The following is a 19393-nucleotide window of genomic DNA, read 5'->3' on the forward strand; positions in this document are numbered from 1 at the left end:
TTGAACGGGATGGAGGGATCAGGCTCTTAATGTTGCATGTTCACGAGGGTAGTGGGGACTCTGGTCATTGGGTTGGCAGTGGTCAGTGACCACGGTTGGGTCTTTGCATCTCACCGTCTTTTGGTAGCGCCCATCTTTGGCAGCAGCTCTACCTTGGCCAACGTGTGTTTGAACAGGATGGAAGGATCGGGCTTTTAACACCACATGCTCTGTGGTCCATGAGGGTAGTGAGGACTGTGGTCTTCGTGTTGGCCATGGGCAGTGACCACAGTTAGGTCTTCGCATCTCACCATCTTTTGATAGCACCTGTGTTTGGCAGCAGCCCCTACCCTGGCCAAAGCACGCATTTTAACAGCAAAGAGGGATCAGGGTTTTAACATTGTGGTCCATGAGGGTGGTGGCCACTTTGGTCTTTGGGTTGTTCAGTGACCACAGCTGGGACTTCACATCTCACCATCTTTTGAGAGCGCCCATCTTTGGCAGCACTTTGAACCAGATGGAGGGGTTGGGCTCTTAACGCTATGTGCTCTGTGGTCCATGAAGGTAGTGGGCACTCTGGTCTTTGGCTTGGCCATGGTCAGTGACCACGGTTGGGTAATCACATCTCACCATCTTTTGATAGAACCTGTCCTTGGCAGCAGCTCTACCCTGGCCAACATGTGTGTTTGAACAGCACGGAGGGATTGTGCTTTTAACACGTGCTCTGTGGTCCATGAGGGTGGTGGGACTCTGGTCTTCGGCTTGGCCATGGTCAGTGACCACAGTTGGGTAATCACATCTCACCACCTTTTGATAGAACCCATATTTGGTAGCAGCCTCACCCTGGCCAACGTGCATGTTTGAACAGCACAGAGGGATTGGGCTTTTAACACATGCTCTGTGGTCCATGAGAGTGGTGGGACTCTGGTCTTCGGCTTGGCCATGGTCAGTGACCACGGCTGGGTAATCACATCTCACCATCTTTTGATAGAACCCATATTTGGCAGCAGCCTCACCCTGGCCAACGTGCATGTTTGAACAGCACAGAGGGATTGGGCTTTTAACACATGCTCTGTGGTCCATGAGAGTGGTGGGACTCTGGTCTTTGGGTTGGTCATGGGTAGTAGACGGTCATTTGAGAACTTCAGTGGTCTCCTTCGGGTAGAAACCCAAAGGGCTTAGTTGGCTTGTTGTTCTGGAGCGGGGATTTGAGGTGCATCCCAGGCCAGATCTCCAGGTCTGTGCCAGCACCTGCTTCAACCGGGACGTGCTACATTTGCTTGAATTGTCTTACAGGAGATTTTCTTCAAGAGGGCTGAGTGTGAGCTCTCATTTCAGTATTTTGTTGCCTAAAACTCTCATCTGTTACAAAGCACCCTGGGAGCTTTGTACCTTCTCCTGACTCCGCACCGTTCCTAGTTGAGCAGTGTTGAACCATCTCCCTAGGAAAGCAATTCCTTGCTTGGGCTCTGACCTGGACAGACGTGGCCGTAGCCGTTCTGGCACGGGGCAGCTCTTTGGCTGGCGCACCTGAAACTTTCCTACCCCCATGAAGTGCCGTGAGATCCGGAGAGGAGGGATGGCGAAGGGCTGCAAAGCTCCGCCGGGGTCACCCACCTGGTCAGCGCGATTAACTCCTAAGCTTTCCTGTCTGTACAGTAAGTTATCTGAGGACACCGAGCCAAGCGCTGCCGCCTCGTGTTATTAAACGGGCGTCCTTGGCGGGGCAGAGCTCTGCTTTCTGCCGCAGAAACCTGAATCTAAAGAGATTGTCCTGCTCTTTTGGGAAAGCCCGGGTCAGGCACCCGCTGTCTTAAAGGGTTTGAATGCTGGTTTGGGGGCTGCCCATCCTGTGCTGCTGGCTGGAAGGATTTGTTGACCTCTAAAAGCTGGTTGTTCTCCCCAACAAAGATGTGGATCATTTCAGAAATGTCACATACGAGGTAGCGTTGACAGGCTGGCTTGTCTAAACCACACTTTGCCAAGCGTACAGGCAGATAATATCAGAGTAGAAAGGTGACGTTTATAGAGTTGTTTTGGTTGGAAAAGACCTTTTAGATCATTAATCCAATACTACCAAGTCCACCACTGCCCCATGTCCTGAGAACCTCATGTCTGTCCGTCCAACCCTCCAGGGATGGCGACTCCAGCACTGCCCTGGGCAGCCTGTTCCAATGCCCCACAGCCCTTCCAACCTGCAGAATTTCCTATTCCCCTTCCCCTGCCCAGCTCTATTGAGCACCACCAGTGCTCCTTGCTATTTTTTTCCACCTCTTTTCATTATTCACATCACAATATCCTCAGGGGCCTCGTTGTTTTGTTGTCACCTTGGTCGGTGTTACCAGGACTCGCGGTGTTTTGGCACAGCAACGCTTTCCTCCGTGGCCAAAAACGTACCCGAAGCTTTGCCAGCTGCACCCTGGGGACATCTGATCCCTTTCTGTAGCGGGACACCCTTGGGAAAAGATGTTTCTTGCTTTGCAGGACCTATCCCTGACTGGGGAAGGGCTGAGAACTCTGTTTGCTTTCCTTTATCTCTGTTATGTATCATATGTGTATATATATGTGTGTAGGTGCCTATAGCCGGTGCCTGGGCCAGTGTGGCTTGGCTGGGGCTCGCTGGTCGCCTTTTACCCGTCTCGGTGCATCGGTGGGGACGCAGAATGAGCCGGAGGAGGTGACTCGTGTTCGGGAGAGGCCGGTGGCAGGTCCAGGGCTCATGGTCAGGACGAGTGGTCCCTGGTCTGCGCAGCCACAGGCTCCTCGTGTGCCACCAAAGCGGGAAGGCGCTTGAGTGGCGGATAGAGCGACAGGGGACGGAGGAGTCGCAGGGAGGAGAAGCCAAATCTATCGCTTCTTCAGCCCCAGGGTTTCCAGTTCTGGGCAAATCAAGCAGAAAAATGCATTTTGGCGTGTGTTCCTCACCTGTGGGTGACCAACCGCTGCTGGGGTGGCACACTCACAGGTGTGGGAGAAACACGTGGGAGCAATCGCTGCCTTCAGCAGAACACGGCCGGGCAGGGGCCTGCGGTACCATCCCAGCGTCTACTTTGGGTTCCTCCTCCCAAATTTCCTCTTTAACCTTATTCTCTCTCTCTGTGGCCGGACAGCCCCGTGACATGGGCTGAGCCGACCACGCTGACCCAACCGAACCCCATCCCATCCCACCGTGGTGGGTGAGTCTGGCACAGCGAGGCCACCAAGCCACAGATAATTACACTGACATGGACATGTCACAGGATGGTTTGGGTTGAAGGGACCTTCAAAGGTCCACCCAGTTCCTCCTCCTGCCATGAGCAGGGACATCTGCACCAGCTCAGGTTGAGGTGGGGTTGAAGTTGGGTCAAGGAGGTTGAAGAGGTTGAGGTTTGAGTGGGGGAGGTTGAGTTGAAGAGGTGGAGGTTGCATTTGTAGAATCTTGGAAGGGTTTGGGTTGAAGGGACCTTCAAAGGTCCCCCAGTGCCACCTCTGCCATGGGCAGGGACATCTTCACCAGCTCAGGTTGCTCAGAGCCCCGTCCAGCCTGGCCTGGGATGTCTCCAGGGATGGTTCATCCACTGCGTCTCTGGGAACCTGGGCCAGGCTCTCACCACCCTCATCATGAACATTTTCTTCCTTATATCTGAATTTCCCCTTCTTTAGTTTAAAACCATCACCCCTTGTCCTGTTGTAACAGGCCCTACTCAAAAGTCTGTCCCATCTTTCTTATGGGCTCCTTTTAGTCCGGAAAAGCTGCACTAAGGTCCCCCCGGAGCTTCTGTTCTCCAGCTGAACCCCCCAACTCTCAGCCTGTCCTCCCAGCAGAGCTATTCCAGCCTCGGGTCATTCCTGTGGCTCCTCTGGCCCCTCTCCAGCAGGCCCATGTGTGTCCTGTGCTGAGGACCCAGAGCTGGACGCGTTCCATCCCAAGAATCATCTCCCCACATCAAACTCAACCCCGGAGCCCCTGCTGACCCCCCACAACCCGTGGCCACCCCAGCCTTGTCCCTCCTGCCGGTCTCACCCCAATCCCTCGAACCCCACTTCTACTTATGTCTTTGCTTCACCTCTCCGCAGGTCTCGTCCAGATCCCGGTCAGCATGTACCAGACGGTGGTGACCAGCCTGGCCCAAGGCAACGGCCCCGTGCAGGTGGCGATGGCACCCGTGACCACGCGGATAGCGGACAGTGCTGTCACCATGGACGGGCAGGCAGTGGAGGTGGTGACCTTGGAACAGTGACCATGCCCAGAGCCAAGATCATGGTGATTTCTTTCCCTCGTCTCTTACGCGAATGATTTTTTTACGCCTCTCCAGAGATGCAATCAGGTGGCATCGAGTCTCCCGGCTTTGGAAGCAAAGGTTTTGTTAACTTTTTGTTTTGTTTTAAAAAAGGAAAAAAAAAAATAACAAAAAAAACAATGAATCCAAGCAGAGGATGTGTGTGAAGTGCGTTTTTCTAGCGCCACTCTGCTCTCGGAGGAGTGAGAAGCCAAATTGCGACGGGACTTGAAATGCGAGGAGATTTCAAAGCAAAAGGAAACGAAAAGCAGCCCCGTAACCCCCGTTTTCAGGACGAGACGCGGGGGAACACGGACACCGCGGCGGCTCCAGCAGCGTCGCCGGCACCTTCCGCACGGCCGCCCGCACTCGGCCAATGAGGTTTGAAGATTTTAAACGTGGACTTTTATATTAAAAAAAAAAACCTTTAAAAAAATATTAAAAAATCCACCGCGAAACGACCGCAAAATAAAAAACAACCCTAAAAGTTTGGCAAAGGCTCCTCTCCTGGGAAAAAGAAATAAGAATGCATGTGTGACTGCAGGGGGGACACGTCCCGCGCTCCCCCCGCCGGCGCGGCGCCGGCCCCGTGTGCACACTGGAGACCCGCTCTTCTCCGCTCTCGGACGCACCTGCCGTTTCACACCTGGGTTTTGGTTTTCTTTATTATTATTGTTATTGTTATTATTATTATTATTTTCTCCCATTTTTGTGGATCTAGACCCGAGTGGCAACGCTTCTCGAGGGGCTCTGGCTGTGTGTCCCCCGCGCCCCCCCTTGCCAAAGAGCCCGTTCCCCAGGACCCCCCCGTCCTCCCCAAAATGTCCTGTTTTGCAAGCGTCGCTTGAAGGTAACGGGGCAAAGGGGGGTGGTGAGCACAGCCCCTTCCCTTTGGGGGACCCCAGGACCCCCCCAATCCTGCGTCCCCCAGCACAACTCTGGGGCCTTTTCATCCCCGTCACCCCAAATCCTTTCCAAGAGGGTTAAAAAACCCCTTTGGGGGGGCAAATGTTACTGGACTTTCCCATGGGCCAAACCCCGCAGCCTCAGCCCCGCCGCGCGTGCAGTTCTGCATGGTATTTAATTGTTCATTTTTGTTTCTCTTTTGGTTTTAATTATTATTTCCAAGTGGCCATTAACGAAGTTCTCCACGTCTTTGCTCCGCTTGCGAGGAAGTTTTCGGATTCTTGTATTTACTTGTTTTATATGCGAAAAAGAGAAGAAAAAATCCGATGTTCTTTGTATACGTTTCTTCTGTACTTTAGCGAGGGGAGGGCGATCTTTCCATAGAAAAGCAGTCCTGGTTCTCCCGTTTCTTCTCATCATTTCCTTTTTTTAATGATTATTTTTTTATTGTCGTCGTGAAGATGTCGGTGGCTTTTCAAGTCAGTGTTTTTGGGTTGTTTTGGCGATGAAATGATGTTCTTTTAGTCCCGGAGGTTTCCCCCCCCCAAACCCTCCCACACCCCCCAAAACGAAGACAAAGACCAGGCAAGTAGCAGAGCATGGACCCCCCCTTGTTTTCCCAGTGTCTATTATTGCCTCATTCAATAAATTGTTACAAATGTGTCTACCCCTGCGTCCGCCTCTCCTGTTTTTGGGGTATTTTGGGGGGGTTTGGTGTATCCTGCCATCCCACCCTACCCTGGGGGGGGTGTTTTGGGGTTGGGTCCCACCCCCCCACACCAGCTCCGGGATTATTTGGGGACTCTTTACTCTTCCAGCAGCAACCTGGGGGGTGAGTGGAAATCATAGGGGTGAACATCCCCCACAGGGGCTTTTTGGGTTGAATTCTCCCATTTTCAGCTGTAGCACCCACAGCCCACCCAGCGCCATCATCACACTGTCCCCACAAACCGGGGACCCCAAGAAGGAGCAGAGAAGCGCAGCCATGGGTTCCAGCAGCTTTATTGGGTTGCAGGTGAATCCTTTGGGTAAGAAAGAAGAGCGGCGGACGGCTGGAAGGACGGACAGACGGAAGGAAGGGAGGAATGCGGGAGGATGCTCATGGGTATCCTCGGCCAAACCAGGAGCTGGTTCTCAACGTGGCTCAATGTCCTTGGATGTTAAAGATGCCGCTGGGAGGGTGACCGGGGGGGCTCTGGGGACCCTGGGATGTCCCCCGGCAGGGCTGGGGTGCCCCAATGGGACCCCGGATCCAGCAGCAGGGCTGGGGGGGGCGGCTCAGCCCGGCAGACGCTGCCGTGAAGCTTTAATCTTCGTTAATCGGGCTTTAATAAGCAGGTCGGGGCCTCCCGCTGGGGCGGCTCGCGCTCGCCCGGGCGCACCAGCGACATTCGCTTTGTGTCTCCAGGCTTTGGGTGGGGGGTGGATCCTGCTCCCCTCCCCACCTGCGCACTGGGGGCGTCCCCCAGCCATTGAGGACGGTCCCAAAATTTGGGCTCCTGTGCTGGGTTTGCCGCCTCTACCCCCAGCCCCCAATCCCAATGCTGTTCTGCCCAGGATGGATCTGAAATTGCAGGATTTAGCCCCAGATTGCAGGAGTTGACTCTAAATTGCAGGATTTGTCCCCAAATTGCAGGATTTGACCCCAAAAGCGCTGCTGGATGCTCAGGAAGAGCCCGGCTGGGAGGAATGGGGTGGGGGGGTCCACAGGGTGACCCCAACAGGGTGGGGGGGGGGTAATGGGGGTGGAGCCTCTTGGGAGGGGGTGGAGCTTCTTGAGGGGGTGTGGCCTGTTGGGGTGGGACTTGGAAAGGCTGAGCCTATTGGGGGTTAAACCCAGCACTGGGGGGAGGGATGGATGGACAGACAGACAGCCCAGGAGATGGATCAGTGGCTGGTTGGACAGAGAGATGGACTGGTGGGTGGGTGGGTGGATGGATGGATGGATGGACAGACGGTATGATAGATGGAGCAATGGCTGGCAGCCTGGACAGACGGATGGACAGAGGGGGTTGTATGTATGTCTGGGTAGATGGCTGTTTCAACAGCTGGACAGACAGAGGGACGGATGGTCATACAGACGACGGGGCAGTGGATGGATGGATGGATGGAGGTTTGCCCACTGCGTGACCAGACAGATGGATGAATGGAAAGACACATGGACAGCCTGTGCCCCCCCCCACCCCGGGAGGGCGCTGGGCACCTCTGTCCGTCCGTCCCTCCCCGCCCCCCGGCGCAGGGAGGATGATTTGGCCGTGCAGCCTAATCCAGCGTGATCCAATCTCCGCGGGCTTACGCCGAAAAACCCGTAATCACCCAGCGCTGCCCTACATATCCCACCAGCCACAGCCCCCCAGCGCTGGGGGGGCACATCCTGCACCCCAGGGGTGGCGGGGGGTGAAGGGGTGTGCAAAGCCCCCCACCCCGCCTCCTTCCCCCAAATATATCGGCCCAGAGCTGCACCTTTGTGTGATAATCCCTGTCCCCATCCCTCCTGCCCCCAGGGGGACACACGGCAGCTGCCACCACGAGCTGCACCAGCGGTGCCTCAGTTTCCCCCTCTCCCCACAAACGAGGGGCTGGGGTGGGTACAGATCCGGGGCCGGGGGCTGGATCAGGGCTGGATCAGGGCTGGGGGTAGGAACTGGCCACCTAATTCCCCCCCCCGCTGCTCTGCCCACGTCGTGGGGCTGGATCAGCCCTTAACGTCACGCAGGGACACGCTCCAATGACCCCGATATGGCAGCTCCTTGTCCCCCCCGCTCCACAGGGGCACCCTGGGGTGCCAGACCCGCTCCTTTTGGGGGGTGGGCGCTCAGCATCATCATCTCCATAGACAGACACCCACCACATCCCCCCAAATCCACACTGGACCCCATGAGCACCCCCAGACCCTGGGTGGGTGGGTGGGGGTGATGCGCAGGGTGTTCGTCTGCACCCATGGGTGCCGAGGGGGCCCCAAATCCGCAGCGCTCCCCCGGGGCTGTAGTTGGCAAGTCTAGAACCACCGGATCCTGCTATCGCACCAGTGTGAGTTCTACCATTGCCAAAAGCAGCCCCGGGGCCCGGAGCAGCTCAGCCAGGGGCCCTGGCACGGGGACAAGGTGGGGACAAGGTGGGGACATGGGGACAAGGTGGGGACAAGGTGGGGACATGGGGACAAGGTGGGGACACGTGGCTATGCTGCGAGGCCCAGAAAGCTGCAAAAAATAGGAAAAATATGTAAAATTCACCCATTCTGGCAGAAAACTCCATGCACGGCGCCCGAGGATGATATGTGGCTAAACCATGGGGAGATGCCACCACCACGATCCAGGAGGGACAAGAAGTGGGTCTCATCCTCCCCACGATGGCCACCGGGGTGACACGGCCTGGCCGAGATGCTTTGGGCTGGGACACCACGTTGGGACGGACACCCACCCAATGGCACCCGTGGATGGGATGGGGTCTGACGGCCACCCCGCCGTCACCCCAATGATTTCGGGGCGCTTCCCCTTGAAAGCACCAACGCTCCATCCGTCCCCCCCACCCCGGCGCTGCTCTCTCCACCTTCTCCCATATTGGCACTACACATAATTGCTCAAAAGCTACAAATCAAAGCAAAAATGTGCTAGTGCCAAAACGGGCCGGGCGGCGTCGGCGACGGCCCCGTCGGGGCTCGCGGGCCTTTCTCTGCTCTGTTTATGGCCCTATGGTAATTCACTGACCGCGGGGTTGCACAGTGAATTCTACCAGTGCCATACACAGAACAGGAGTAGCGAGCTCGCACCTTTTTCCATCATTTTCCCCCCAAAATCCTCCGTAAGCGAGAGCTGAATGCACCCAATGTGCTTCCCAGTTGGGTTGGTGGAGTGCCGGGGCTTTTTGGGGATGTGTCGCGTTGGACGGGGCCGCGGTGACACCGGGACCCGCGTTGGGTGTCATTTCCAGCCACCGCCTTTGTGGGGATATGGGGGCGTCTCCAAAACCCCCCAATGCCTGCAACCCCCCCAACATAATCACAAATCCCCTGAATGGCTGCAAAACCCCCCCAAAAATGTCACACCTCCCCCTCCCAAAAGGTTGTAAACCCCCTGTTTGCAGCCTCCCCTTGCAAAGCATCCAGATGGCTGCAAACTCCTCAAAATGGTGCAAAGCTCCCCAAAGTCTGCAGCCCCCCCAGATAGCAACCAACCCTGCTGCAAGCCCCCCAAAAAGGTTGCAAGCCCCCTAATTGGTTGCCGTCTCCCCCCACCCCACGACGCTTCCAAACCCACTGGATCGACCTCAGCACAAGGCTGCAAACCCCCTAAATGGCTGCAAGCCCCCCCAAAATCATTGCAAACCACCTCCCCCAGAAGACTGCATGGATGTCTACAGCCCCCCTGCCATGGATGGCTACAAACTCCCCAAAAGGTCGCAAACCTCTCCCTAATATTTTATTGCAAACCTTCCAAATGGTTGCAAACGCTCTAAAAATGGTTGCGACCCCCTTTGGACGGCTGCAACACCCCCAAAAAACATTGCAACCCCCCCAAAATGTTGCAGACTCTCCAAATGGTTGCAACCCCCCCTAGAAGGTTGCAGACCCTCTAGAAGGCTGCAGACCCCCCAGAAGGTTGCAGACCCCCCCAAAAAATCTCATGCAGACCCTCCAGATGGTTGCAAAGCCCCCCCAGTGCTGTGAACCCCCCGGGTGGCCGCGACGCCGTCCCCAGCGGCCATGGCGGAGGAGGAGGAGGAGGAGGAGGAAGGCACAAAGTCTCCTTTGTGTTGGTGAAGCCGAGGCCCCAACGAGCCGAGCGGCCCCGGGATGAGCTCGGGGTGCCCCCAAATCCGGTGGCAGGAGTTGATCCCCCCTCAAGGACGCAGCCACCGACCCCTCGCGTCCCGTCCGGCCTCAAATTTGGGGCTGAAGACGCGCGGCGGCGCTCGCTCGGCTTGGCCGTCCCCTCATCGGGGAGCGTTGCGCATGGAGGGGTTAACGCCGGTGGGGACGGATGTGTCCCCCCCCATCTGCACCCACCTTTTGGGCTCCATCAGCAAAGCCATCGCACCCCGAAAGCCTGGAGGAGCCCCCCAAAGCCCCAAAGGAAGGGGAGTCCCCCAAGGCCGCGGCACCGTCCTCAGCTGGGGGACACCGCCCCGGCGCCGCGGTGGCTTGGGGACATGAGTCCCTGGGGCCTGTGGGTGAGGCCGAACCCGCCGCCATCCTTGGCGTGACTTTGAAAGCGACGGCTTCGCCTAATCCGCGCCGTCGGCCGCCCCGGCACCGCGCCAGGCAGGATCGGGCCCCGCGGCTGCGGGTGCCACATCCCACCCGGTTTGAGGATGGGGTGGCAGCTTTGGGGGGGTGTCACCCCCCCCCTTGTCCCCATCGCCCTGGCTCCGGTGAGGCCGGTGCGGCAGCGCGGGCCGCGGGGCTGAGCCTGCCCCTCTGCAGAGCCGCCGCACCCCGGCTCGTGACGTTGGGAGCTGCCGCATTGCGGATGCTGCTCCCCCCGGGCCCCCCCGGCCCCACTCCCGGCAGCCCCCCCAAGGGCTCTGCCGCAAGGCCCGAGACCTTCGGCACGGGGACGTTGGGGTCCCCTGGTCCCCAAGCACCAGTTAGGTGCCCAATGGGGCAAAATCCCATCCCCAACGCCAAAAGGCCACTGGTGTCAGCTGGTGGCATCAACAGCACCAAGATGGTGCTCGGCCTCTGGCTCTCCAAGGGACAGGGACAGTGGCGGCTCAGAGCCATGGCCACCGCCAATGTCATCCCTGTTGTTGGGTGCAGGGGGGGATGGCGCCCGCCCATGTTTGACACCCCAAATTGCATGGACGCAGGTTCCCCCTCCCTGGGTATCATGGCTGGGGAGAGTCTGGGTGAGGATGGGGACGGGGACGGGGACGGGATGGAGGGACATGGGTGGGAATGGGACTAGATTGGGAACTGAGATGGAGATGGGGATGGGGACAAGGAAGGGGACAGGGACAGAGGGATGGGGACAGAGATGGGGATGAGGGTGGACACGGCAATGGAGACAGGGACTGGAACAGGGATGGGAACGGAGATGGGGACAGGGACAGGACAAAGATGGGGACAGGGATGGAGAGAGGCATGGGGAGAGACGGGGACAAGGGTGGGGACGAGGATAGAGATGGGGACAGAGACAGGAACAGGGATGGGGACAAAGATGGAGATGGGGACGGGAACGTGGTCAGGGACGGAGATGGGAACGAGGACAAGGCTTCAGATGGGGACAGGGACGGAGATGGGGACAGGGACGGAGATGGGGACAGGGACGGAGATGGAGTACCCAGGAGCCCCGTTTTGGGGCTAAACCGGGCAGATTTGTGCTGCAGTGCTGGGGACATCCGCCACAGTTGTCCCAGCACCTGGGGGACCCCCTTCACCCCACAGCACCCCCCAGCTGGGGCAGGACCCCACCCTGCCCCCCCAACAGAGGCTTCAGTGTCCCCAGGCTGGGCTGGGGACCTGCCTGAGCCCCCCCGGGTGCCTCCACCCTCCGAAACCCCGGGGTGGTGGCAAGGGTGACAGGGGGGTGTTTACCCGGGGGTGGGGGGCATGGACACCCCCCCAAAAAGCAGCACCCCTCCCAGGCTGGGGGGTCCCCCTCGGCCGGGCTTTCGTTATGGTCGCTATTTGGTGACACTGGAGCTGCCATCGGGGCTGCAAAGCGGTGACACAACACACCGGGTGGCTGGGGGGGGCACCCTCGAACCCCCAAAATAACACCCCCGAGACCAAGGGGCGTCTGCGGCTGCCGGCGATGGGACCAGACCCTCATTTCGTTGTCACCCGTTTTGCCTCTATGGGATGCGAATGGTGCGACATCCCCCCCCATCCCGGCAACTCCCACCGACGGCAAAGGTTTGGGGGGACCCCGCGAGTTGGGGGGGGGCGCTTGGAGAGAGGAGAAGTTGAGGGGGGCTCTGTCTGAATCGGGGGAGACCTCACGTCGAGGAAAAGCGGGGAGAGGGCAGGACACGCCGCCCGGGGCCCGATCCTGCGTGAGGGGACCAGAGGGAAGCGGGGGGTGACCCTGAGCCCCGGGGGGGTCCCCAGCCGGACCCGACCCCCCCCTCCCCGGGGCCGAGGCGGCCGCACTTACCTCTGCTCCCGGCGCTGCCTCCGCCAAAGCGGGACCCGACGGGAGGGAGCGGGGCGGGGGGGGGGGTCACCCCGGGAATGGGCGGACACGGGACCCTCACTGTCCCCCCAGCGCTCCCCGGGGGGGTCCCCACCGCCGCCCCGGCGCTCGCCCAAGTGGCCGGGGAGCGGCGGCGGCAGCGGCCTTAGCCCGGCCGGGGGGGACCCCCCTGCGGCTCCCAATTGGCCCAGGTGCCCCGGAAGGTGGAGCCGGGCATGGGGCGGGGGGGGTGGAACGGGGAGGGTGGGGGGGGGGGCCGGGCTCACCTTGGGCCACCCTCCATACACACACCCCGCGTACCCCACCCCCGGGGCTGTAGCTCCCCCTGTTACCCCTTCACCCACCTCGGGGCGCTGCTGCTGGGACCCCCCAGTGCTCCCCCAGCGCGGGTGGGGCTCCTAAGCCAAGCAAAAAAGGTCCCCCCCGCCTCTTCCCTTCCCTTAATGGGGTGGGAGGCGGCGCCCGCCCATCACCGCGGCCTCGGGGCGGGCGGCTCCATCCCGGGGGCGGCGGCCGCGTAGGGACCGGGGAAGGGCCGAGCCCTAAACCGGCGGTTCCTTCCCCTTGGGGGGGGATTTTTATAAGCGGGTCCGACCCGACCCGCCCCGGCGCTGCCGTCGGGGCCGCTCACCGGCTGTCGGACACCGGACACCGGCGGCTCCATCCCGGCCGCGCACCTGAGCCGCCCGAGCGCGGCCGATCCGGTTTCCCGCTCCCTAAACTACCCCCCCCAGCGAGGTGGGGGGAGACGAAAAACGATCCCGATCTCCCCCCGCGTAGCTTTTCACACCCCCCCGAGCGCAACCCGAGAGGAGCCGCCGCGCCCGCAGCTGCCGCCGCCCGCCCCGAGGGGACGGGGATGGGCTACGGAGGGGGCGCGACCCCGCTGCTGGTTGTGGGGAGGGGGGGACACCCACACGGCTGGTGTGATGGCCACGGGGGGGCCATGGCTCCCCAGCTGTCCCCGGGCTGATGGAGGGGGCCCCCCGCTTTGCCCGAGCCACGGGTATGACCCACACCGCTGCACCCCCCCAAAAAAAATTACATCCCCTCTCCCCGAAAATTACATTCCCCCCCTCAAATTATCCCTCTTCAATTAAAATTCCCACTCCCCCCAAAAATTATATCCCCTCTCCACTAAAATTACATCCCACCTTCGCAAATCATCCCCCTCCAATTAAATTTCTCCTATCCCCCCAAAATTATACCCCCTCTCCCCTAAAATTACATCCCCCCCCTCCCAAATCATCTCCCTCTGATTAAATTCACACCCCCCCCCCAAAAAAAAGACCCACATAGATGCAAACGAGATATAGATATAGATATAGATATATATATATATATATGGAGGGGAGTCACTGCAGCCCCCCGCTTTGCTCCCCCCTCCCCGGAAAGTGCGTGTGCAGCACTGGGCTCCAGTGCAGCAAACCAGCCCGACCAGTTTGGGGCCGGGCTGCCCGCTGGGACCGGGATCGGGTTCCCATAAGCCGGTGGGAGAAGCTGGTCGGTGCCTCCTGGATTTTTTGGTGTGTGGGGGGGTTAAACCCCCTGGGAAGAGGCGTTTGGGGCTGTGAAGCATGGAGGTTGGGGGGTTGGTGGGGGGCGGCACCCCCAAAAGATGGGGGACGCGAGGAGGAGGAGGAGAAGGCTGGGATGGGGTGAGGGTGCTGGATCTTGGGTGACCATCAGGATGGGGCTGAGCTCCATCTTGATGTCTGCTGCACCCCAAGGGGGTGCTGGAGAAAGGGGGAACCCTGGGTGGTCCCCCAGGATGGGTCCCAAACTCTGGGGTGGTCCCTGAGCTGGGACACACTCTGGGTGGTGTCCAAGGGCACAGGATGGTCCTCAAGCAAGGATGAACCTCAGATAGTCCTCAAGACTTGAGATAGTCCCCAAGACCCCGAGGTGGTCCCCAAGATGCCAGGATGGTTGCCAAGGCACCCCAGGTGGTCTCCATGCCATGGGATGGTCCTCAAAGTCTGGGATTGTCTCCAAGAGCCTGTGGTGGTCCCTGAGACCCTGGGGTGGTCCTCAAGTAGGGATGCACCCTGGATGGCCCCTAGACCCTGGGACAGTCTCCAAGACCCCTGAATGGTCCCCAAAGAGGGGGACACCCCAGATGGTCCTCAAGAACCTGGGATAGTCCCCATGACCTGGAGTGGTCCCCAAGACTCCAGGATTGTTCCCAAGCAGGGAAGCATCTTAGATGGTTCCCAAGTGCAAGGATGGTCCCCAAGAGCCCAAGAAGGCCCTGGAGACTCTGGAATGGTTCCTGAGATTCTGATGTGGTCCCCAAGCAGGGAAGCATCCCAGATGGTCCCCGGAAACCAGGATGATCCCTCAGACCCCAGGATGGTCGCCAAACTGGGGGGAACCTTGATACCTAATGCCCAGGGACGGACCATGAGACCCCAGGGTGGTCTCCAAGCAGGGAGGCACCTTTGGTGGTCCCCATGACCGTTCCCAACACCATGAACGATCCCCAAGGCCCTGGCATGGTCCCCAAGCAAGGAGACACCTGGGATGACCCTCATGCCCACCCTGAGACCCCAGGATGGTCCCCAAGCAGGGAGGCACCTTGGGTGGTCCCCTTGACCATTCCCAACACCATGAATGATCCCCAAGGCCCTGGTATGGTCCCCAAGCAAGGAGGCACCTGGGATGACCCTCATGCCCACCCTGAGACCCCAGGATGGTCCCCAAGAGCTGGAAGGCACCACGGGTGACCTGCATGGTGCAACCCAAGCTCAGCGTGGGACCCCTCGGCGCCAGGCTCATCCCTCTCCCCGGCACCATCGATATTTTGGCTCCACGAAGGTACAGCCAAAATTTCATCGGGGCCTCAGCCCACGTAAACTGAGCGGAGCAAATGGCCCTGTTTAAAAATTTACATCGTCTTCTTTTGTTCCTCAGCCGAATATTTAATGGAGAAGGACGCAGAGGAGGCGCGGGAGAGGCAGAGGGGGGTCGGGCAAAGCCGGCACTGAGACCCGGCGACGCTCGGTGCGGGGGCTCGGCCGGGGCCGGGTTTCTTTCCGCAGCTCCTCATTGGGCTCAGATGGGGATGGAAACGATAATGCAATATTGATGTGGAGGGATGAGGGAACGCAACCCGAGTGCATTAGCCAGCGAGCCCTCCCCGGCACGTTTTACGGCACCGGTGAGGCTGGTGCTGGCAAAATCCACCTCCCGAACTGCGAGATCTTGGCTTAAAAACAGGAGTGAAGGTCAGGGATGGGGAGGTTGGAGCTGCTGTTGATCCCGATGGTGTCACCCTGAGGTGGGATGTGCAGGGATGAGCATCCCACCCTGTTGGGTTGGACCACCCCGGCTTTGCGGGGGTTCTTGGTCCTGGGTGGGTGAGGGTGGAGGTGTCAGGTTCGGCATCACCACACTTAGCTGGGGAGAGGGAAAACGGGGGAGGAAGGAGAGGAGTTGGGGAAAAAGAGCTGCAAATTGGGAAGGGAGGGAGAACTCCTGGCTGCAAATGGGGCAGAAATGAGGAAAACAGAGATTAGTTGTCAGCAAATATGCACCGAGCTGTGAAGTCCTGTGCAGAACCACTCCTGGTCACCTGGGATGTGGTCGGGATGGTGGGTCCTTCTTGGACAAGTGTGGCTGTTGTCCCAGCCCCATCACGCTCGTGTTCCAGCTGGACCACGCGTGTTCACCAGACCCTGACCAGACACGTCCAGCACCGGCCTGAGCTGATGCTCAGGGCCTGGATGAGGCCAGGAGGGAACAAGACTCCTCCCCAAACCCACCTCTGTCCCTCCAGCCCTCCCTGAGGGATGCAGGTGGTTTTGGAGGGGGCCCAGGCATGTCGCGGGGGGTCGGGCGCAGCCGTCTCCCACCAGAGCATCATGCATTAGTAATGGCCACCGATCCGCCGGCGCTGACGGCATTTCTTCCAGCCAGGAGGGAAACAATTCGGGACGTAACCGGAGCCGGTGCGGGGCAGGCGGAGCAGGCTCAGGTGTCCCCCGTGGCCATCGGGGTCACCGTAAGTCTCGGTGCCTGTTTGGGGCTTGGAGTGCACGTCCCCTCTGGATGGTGGTTTTGGCAGTGCTGGTGTCCCTTGGGGTCACATCCAGATGGGTGTGCAGCCCCCTCAGCCAGGGCAGCCCTCAAAGGTTCTTTGGGTGTCAAAGGGGGACGAGGAGCCATTCCTGCAGCGGAAGGTCCTGGTACAAAGCCGGGGGGGGACGGAACATCCCGCTCACCCCGTCAGCAGCCCCAGAGCACTGAGCACCCACTGGCTTGTCCCCCACGTCACAGGGGCTGCGTGGCCATGGGGACGGCACCCAGAGCCCCATGGACATAGTGTGCAGATCCCCACAGGGATGACACCCCAGGCTCTGTGGTGGTGGCAGCAAGAACCTGATGGGAGTTGCACCCAAAGCCCCATGGGGATGGCACCCAGAGTCCCATGGAGAAGGCACCCAGTGTCCCTTGGGCATGGCACCCAGATCTCCAGGGTGATGGCACCCAGATCCTCATGGAGATGGCACCCAGACTTCCACGAGGATGACATCCAGAGTCCTATGGAGAAGGCACCCAGTGTCCCTTAGGCATGGCACCCGGATCTCCATGGTGATGGCACCCAGAGTCCCATGGAGAAGGCACCAGATGTCCCCTGGGCATGGCACCCAGACCTCCATGAGGATGGCACCCAGAGTCCTATGGAGAAGGCACCCAAAGTCCTTTGGACATGGCACCCAGAGCCCTGCAGGGAAGGTGCTCAGAACTCCACAGGGATGTCACCCAGAGCTGTGTGCAGGTGACATCCAGACCCCCATGGAGATGGCACCCAAAGCACTGTGGGATAGCACCCTGAGTCCCCTGGAGATGACACCCAGACCTCCATGTGGATGGCACCCAGATCCCAATGGAAATGGCACCCAAAGCACCATGGAGATGGCACCTGGAGGTGTGTGGAGATGGCACCCAAAACCCTCGAGGATGGCAGCTGAAGCCCTGTGGGGAAGGTCCTCAGATCACCATGGAGATGGCACACAAAGCACCATGGAGATGTCACCCAAAGCCCTGTGGGGATGTCACCCAAAGCCCAGAGGAGATGGCACCCAAAACACAATGGAGATGGCACTCAAAGCCCTGTGGGGATGTCACCCAAAGCACCATGGAGATGTCACCCAAAGCCCTGTGGGGATGTCACCCAAAACACAATGGAGATGGCACCCAAAGCCTATGGGGATGGTACCCAGATCCCCATGGAGGTGGCACCCAGAGGCCCAAGGTGATGGCGCCCAAAGCACCATGGAGATGGCACCCAGAGCCCATGGGGACAGCACCCAGATCCCCATGGAGGTGGCACCCAAAACACTATGGGGATTGCACCCAAAGCCTCATGGGGGTGATACCCAAAGTCCTGAGGGGATGGTACCCAGATCCCCAAGGTGATGGTACCCAAAGCATCATGGGGATGGCACCCAAATCCCCATGGGGTGACACCCAAAGCCCTGAGGGGATAATACCCAGATCCCCAGGGTGATGGTACCGAAAGCCCCATGGGGATGGTACCCAGATCCCCAGGGTGATGGTACCCAAAGCACCATGGGGATGGCACCCAAAGCCCTGTGGGGATGGCATCCAAAGCCTGGGTGGGGGGGGGTGTCCAATGCTCAGCGCTTTGCCCTTCAGTGTCCTTCAGCATCAACACAAACAGAGCATGATGAGGCCTCCAGGTCCTCCCAGGAGCACCGAACAGCACCCACCAGCTGTGGGTCCCTGTCCCCCATGTCACCCCAGCACTGAGCTCCCCAGGCAGCACCCACCTCCTGGGGGGTCTGTGGGAGTGCGGATCGGGCAAAGCTGAGCCCCAAATCCCAAGTGGGGACGGTGGGTGGCAGCTGGGATCCAGGGGACAGAGCAGCCATGGGGCCACATCCAGGGGACAGGGAGGGAGCCCAGCACTGGGGTCAGCTCCACCCTGTACTGGGCAGAGTGGGAGGCCACTGGTGTGGCACGGGGGCCACCTGCTGGGCAGAGGGGACAGTGCCACCCCCCCAGCTGGCACTAAAGGCCACCCCTAATTGGAGGGGACACAGCAGAAAGGGGTGCAGGTCCCCAGGGCAAGGGACAGAGTCCGGAGGGCTGGTGACCCCAGGAGGTGTCACCGGGACAGGGTGTCCCCACCCAGCAGCCCCCGAAGGTGCCCAGGGCTGCCAGGCTGGGTGCTGGCAGCAGGTGGCACTGGCACGACACGGACCTGCCGCCCTGTCCCCAGGCTGGACCCTCGGGTGACAAACAGCAACGGCTGGACCTGGAAGAGTGCGGGAGGAGGAGGATGGAGAGGAAGGTCTCACTCAGCGCCACCAAATTTGGGACAGCAGGCACAGCGAGTTAAAGCAGGTTGAGGACAAGCCACATGCCAGGCTGTTGTCACCTTCCCTGGTCACCTGTGGCCCCCTAAATACCAGCTTGGGGTCCTTGAACTGTCCCCACTCCCCGTTACATCCCCCGTATATGTCATCCAAATCCCCCCATAACATCGAGCCAAAATTAGGCGTGATTATACAGCAAACAGCCACCTCTGCCACAATTACGGGCCACCAAATGGCTCCCACAATGGCCGTGGTGTCACCTGCAACGACTCATCCTGCTGCAAGAAGGAACCTCGGAAGAAATCCACCCTACGAGGGCAGGGTGGATGCCCTGTGGCTGCACTTAGCACCCATTTCCAGCCTAAAACCTCAAAAACCAGCACTGGTGCCTCGGTCGTGGTCACCGGGCATGGACGGACATCACTCGGCCACCTGCACAGAGCTGGAGGAGGAGTCAACTATGCCAAGAACGGCCATCAACGCATTGGGTGTGCACAATAATGGAATCATAGATTGGTTGCGGGTGGAAGGGACCTCTGGAGATCATCCAGTCCAACCAACCTCTGCTCCCACCTCCAGCAGATCATCCATCCAACCCACCACCTCTGCTCCCACCTCCAGCAGATCATCCAGTCCAACCCACCACCTCTGCTCCCACCTCCAGCACATCATCCAGTCCAACCTACAACTTCTGCTCCCACTTCCAGCAGATCATCCGGTCCAACCCACCTCTGCTTCCACCTTCAGCAGATCACCCAGTCCAAGCCAC

At 59.6% G+C, this 19393-nt stretch overlaps 1 protein-coding gene across 3 annotated transcripts in view; it reads left to right on the forward strand.

Annotated features, from left to right (window-relative positions):
- The window catches only part of NRF1 (nuclear respiratory factor 1), a 72251-nt gene extending 66473 nt beyond the window's left edge, over positions 1–5778 (forward strand). For all 3 annotated transcript variants that reach the window (XM_080348864.1, XM_080348866.1, XM_080348865.1), the window contains one exon: positions 4036–5778. In XM_080348864.1, coding sequence (XP_080204990.1) covers positions 4036–4199 — 164 coding nt within the window. In that variant the 3' untranslated portion in view covers positions 4200–5778. The remainder of the gene's footprint in view (positions 1–4035) is intronic.
- Positions 5779–19393: the final 13615 nt, after the last annotated feature.

This window comes from Nesoenas mayeri (genome assembly GCF_963082525.1).
Source record: "Nesoenas mayeri genome assembly, chromosome: 1".
Lineage (NCBI taxonomy): Eukaryota > Metazoa > Chordata > Aves > Columbiformes > Columbidae > Nesoenas > Nesoenas mayeri.